Source organism: Nannospalax galili, unplaced genomic scaffold (genome assembly GCF_000622305.1).
Source record: "Nannospalax galili isolate Female #2095 unplaced genomic scaffold, S.galili_v1.0 scaffold11, whole genome shotgun sequence".
In the NCBI taxonomy this organism is placed as follows: domain Eukaryota; kingdom Metazoa; phylum Chordata; class Mammalia; order Rodentia; family Spalacidae; genus Nannospalax; species Nannospalax galili.
The window spans coordinates 6,320,792-6,325,223 of record NW_008330735.1 but is presented as its reverse complement, the minus strand read 5'-3'; the positions used below and the strand labels follow the sequence as shown (position 1 = coordinate 6,325,223).

The window sequence follows — 4,432 nt, the reverse complement described above, 5'->3', positions numbered from 1 at the left end:
AGAAAGAAACTAGGAGCCAGGTGTGGTGCTCATTCCTGTTATCCCAGCACTCGAGAGGCTAAAGCAGAACTGCCACAGTTCAAGGCCAACCTTACAGTATGAGATCCTGTCTCAAAACAAAACAAGAGGTTTATGCTAAGAGACAGGCATTTTAAAGTCTCATTTTAAAGAGGTAGAGAAAAATGTTTCTAACTAAACATTTCAGAACAGTAACACATGCATAATAGGTTGCCCTAATAATATAGCATGTGTGTTAGTCATTTTTCTGTTGCTGTGATAGAAACACTGACCCAAGCAGTTTATAGAAGGAAGAGTTTATTTGAGCATATGGTTCCAGGGGAATTACACTCCATCTTGGCAGGGAAGCATGGCGGCAGAGGTGGCTGGAGGAGGAGCAGAAGCTAAGCTCTCACATCATTACGCAGGCACAGGAAGCAAGAGAGCAACTGGAGATCTGGCAAGGCTTAAGAATTCTCTAAGCCCACCCCCAGTGACATGCTTCGTCCAGGATAGCCACACCTTCTAAAACCTCCCAAAACAGCGCCATCATCTGGGGACAAAATGTCCAAACACTTGGAGCCTATGGGGGACATTTTCATTCAAACCACCACAGCATGCTTGTCTGGAAACAACTTAATGCTAGTTCATCAAAGTCTATATGATCATAAACCATAATAAAATGGGGCCCATTTGTAGATGCTATAAGAATACTATGTTGACTGATAAATTATTTAGGAATGGGTTTATTTTAGATAGATATACCTCAAAACCCCAAAATGTTTGCTTTTCTTCATAACCTACAGAACTACTCATTTAAAATTTTTATTTATTTATGCCTCTGCCTTTGTCTCCCAACTGCTGGGACCAAAGGCATGCCCCCACACTGGGGCGCTACTGATCATTATACTTTAAAGAGATAGTATCAACACTGGCAAGCTTAGACTATGATATTCCTTCTTAAAACTTTTTCATTTTCAGGGGGACGAGAGAGATGGCTCAGTAGTTAAGAGCACTGCTCTTGCGATCAGGGTTCAATTCCCAGTACTCACATGGCAACCAACAACTGTCTGTAACTCCAGTTCCAGAGGATCCAACACCCTCTTCTGACCTTTGAGGGCATTACACAACACAGGTGCACTTACACACACACAAACAATATACTCACACACAAAATGGAAATAATAAAATATTTAAAAAAAAACTTTTTCATTTTTGAACTCACTTCAAAAGTTCAAAAAGTGTTCCTAATAAAACACATGAGCTGGGACATTTGGAATACATGCAGAAATCACCAGCTTTCATCTATGAGGCTTACTTACTCCCTGCCAGGGACCTAAAATGATCTCACTCAGCAAACTGAATCCCCTTTATCTGTGGGAACTAAGCCCAAGGGAAGTGGACTTAGGGTGTGGTAAATCACTCACTTTTTTTAAAGCTATAAAAGCTCAAATAGGCTTCAGATTTTTCTTTTTCTTTACCTTTTTTTTTTTGGTCTTTTTGAGACAGGGTCTCCCTGTAGCCTCAGCTGGCCTGAACTCACTATGTAGACCAGGCTGGCCTTGAACTCACAGAGATCTGCCTGCCTCTGCCTCCCAAGTACTGGCCTTAAAGGCATGGGCCACTAGGCCCGGCAGATTTTTCACTCTTAAAGCTACAATTTGTACTCTATCCTCCTGTTTCTGAGTACTTCAGGGAAACTGGAATGCCACTGAGGCTGGAGAGAGACAGGAACATTCTAGAACCCATTCCAAATTGAAAACCACAAGTGTCTAGAATGCCAGTTGGAAAACTGCTGCTATTCTCAATTGCTAATTATTAGCAATGCTGTCATACTATTAGAACTTAGTGCAGGGTCACCCACTTGAGGAAGCCATTTGGAAACAATGATAACAGTGCTTTTAGCCAAAATCAAATTTGCTTACAGTGAGGTCTTCCCACTTTCTGGGGGCTAGGTGAGTCCGACTTTATTTTTTTCTGTAAAGCTTCATCAGAACATTCCAGAGCACCTTCCAGGCCTTGCTCAGAGTCATTTGACTTTGATTTTCCTGCTTCATTTATATGGGACTTGTCAAGATTTTCAGACATTCTCAGTTAAGTTTATTCACTTTCCTAGGAAAGAAAAAACAATGAGCCAAAAATGTTCTTGCTAAGTCACTAATAGGGTAATGTGATAGGGAAATTCATTAATTTGAGCTTCAGTGTTCTTGTCTGTAGAATAAATAGGCTTGCTAAGATACCATCCATCTGCAATATTCTACTTCAATGATTAAATAGGTACTTAGTTAATTACACTTATCAAGCTGATGGAACTAAGATAGAGAATGTGTAGAGATATTTTTTTTCCCACTCCTAAGTAACACATCACAAAACTCAGGGCTTTTGACTGATGGAAGATCCCACCATAAACTGCCCGTCTCTATTTCAATCAAAGGGAATGGTGATTTGATCTTGATGGTTTTGTTGTTTTTCTGAGACAGTGTTTCACTGTATAGCCCCAGTTGTCCTTGAGCCGGTGATGTGACCCAGTCTGGTCCTGAACTCATGATCCTCCTTGCCTCAAATTTATAAATACTGGGACTACAGATGTGTACCACCACACCCACCTCAAACTTACATTCTTTTCAATATTTTGGTGGTGGTGGTGGTTTTCTTTTTTTTTTTTTTTTTTTTTTTTTTTTTTTTGTCTTTTTTGAGACAGGATCTCTGTCCTAGTTTGGATTTTCATTGCTGTGACAAAATACTCTGACCAATACCAACTTGGAGGAAAGGTTTATTCAGCTTACATCTCCCAGGTCACAGTTCATCAGGAAGCCCAAGGTAGGAACTCAAGGCAGGAACCTGGAGGCAGGAGCTGGAGCACAGTCCATGGAGGAATGCTGCTTACTGGCTTGCTCCCCTAGACCCTGCTCAGCCTGCTTTCTTATGTAGCACAGGCCCACCTGCCCAGAGGTGGCACCATTCACAGTGGGCTGGGCCCTCCCACATCACTCATCAAGAAGATGCCCCACAGACATGCCCACAGGCCAGTCCAATAGAGGCAATTCCCCAACTGAGGCTGCCTCAACCCAGGTGTGTCAAGGTGACACTAAAGCTATCCAGCACAGTCTCCATGTAGCCTCAGTTGTCCTGGAACTCACTATGTAGACCAGGCTGGCCTCAAACTCACAAAGATCTGCCTGCCTCTGCCTCTCAAGTGCTAGAATTAACCACGCCCGGCTGTTGGTGGTCTTTTTGAGACAGGGTCTTCCTATAGCCCCCAACTCCCCTGGAACTATGTAGACCACCAGGCTAGCATTGAACTCACAGAGATCTGCTTGCCTCTGCCTCCTGAGTGCTGGGACTAAAGGCATGTGCCACCACACCTGGCCTTTTTATACATTTTATTATTTTTATTTTATGTGTATGAGTGTGCTGCTTGCATGTATGTAAGTGCACCCATGTCATACAATGCCAGCAGAGGTTAGAAGAGGGTGTTGGATCCCCTGGAGTTACAGATAGTTGTTAGCCGCCACATGGGTGCTAGGAATCAAACCCCAATCCTCTACAGGAGCAGTCAGTGCTCTTAACCTCTGAGTCATCTCTCCAGTCCCTCAAACTTACATTCTTAGATACTTTCATTCCTGAGAGGTTATAGAAAAAGTCCTTGGAAAGTCAGGCCTGTTTACTCACTTTTGTAATCCTAGTATTTGGGAGGTGGAGGAAGGAGCAACTTCGAGGCCAGTCAGGGCCACATAAATTTAAATAAACAACCCCTACAAAAGAAAAATAAAAAACCTTGACAGAAACACAGCTTCTACTTACCTTTCAATATGTAGTGCTGGGGAGATGGCTCCTTAATCCTATCTTATAGATAAAAACAACTGGGGATGGGGTTGAGGAAATGGCTCAGTAGGTAAAGCGCTTGCTATAAAAGCATGTGGACCTGAGTTCAGATCCCTAGCACCTGAGTAAAAGGCAGTCATGATACCATGCCCGTAACATCAGCACTGGGAGAACAGACAGGTGGAGCTAGAGAGGAAGATGCCAGAGTTGCCCCTGGCTTTCATGCCCATGTACAGATGAATACACACACACACACACACACACACACACACATTAAAAAAAAATAACTGCATACGACAAATAGTACTATGGAGATGCTTATGAAGTGCTTAAGAGGAATATGTGGGACAGATATTTTTAAGTTAGTTGCTAGTTGACTAGATAACTCATGAATAAAGTAGGAAACTGCAATCATAATGAATGTGATTGGGTGGGGTTTTTATTTTATTAGTTGCTGATAAAAACAGGATTATCACCTGACATTTTAGTCTGAACTGTCGGGAGCTGGAGAAACAACATTCATTACCAAAAAATATAATATAGCTCTACAAACAGTTGGCTTAAGCAGGAAATTCTGCCCGCGCTAGTAACCTTTGGAAAAAATTTATGT

At 42.2% G+C, this 4,432-nt stretch overlaps 1 protein-coding gene across 5 annotated transcripts in view; it reads right to left on the bottom strand.

Moving 5' to 3' along the window:
* The window catches only part of Tcp11l1 (t-complex 11 like 1), a 90,179-nt gene that overhangs the window by 74,538 nt on the left and 11,209 nt on the right, over positions 1-4,432 (bottom strand). For 4 of the 5 annotated variants that reach the window (XM_017802883.2, XM_017802880.2, XM_017802888.2 and 1 more), the window contains exon 2: positions 1,923-2,109. In XM_017802883.2, coding sequence (XP_017658372.1) covers positions 1,923-2,085 — 163 coding nt within the window. In that variant the 5' untranslated portion in view covers positions 2,086-2,109. Of the gene's footprint in view, positions 1-1,922; positions 2,110-4,432 lie in introns of those variants that run through there. The other variant, XM_008851588.3, reaches the window with a different exon arrangement.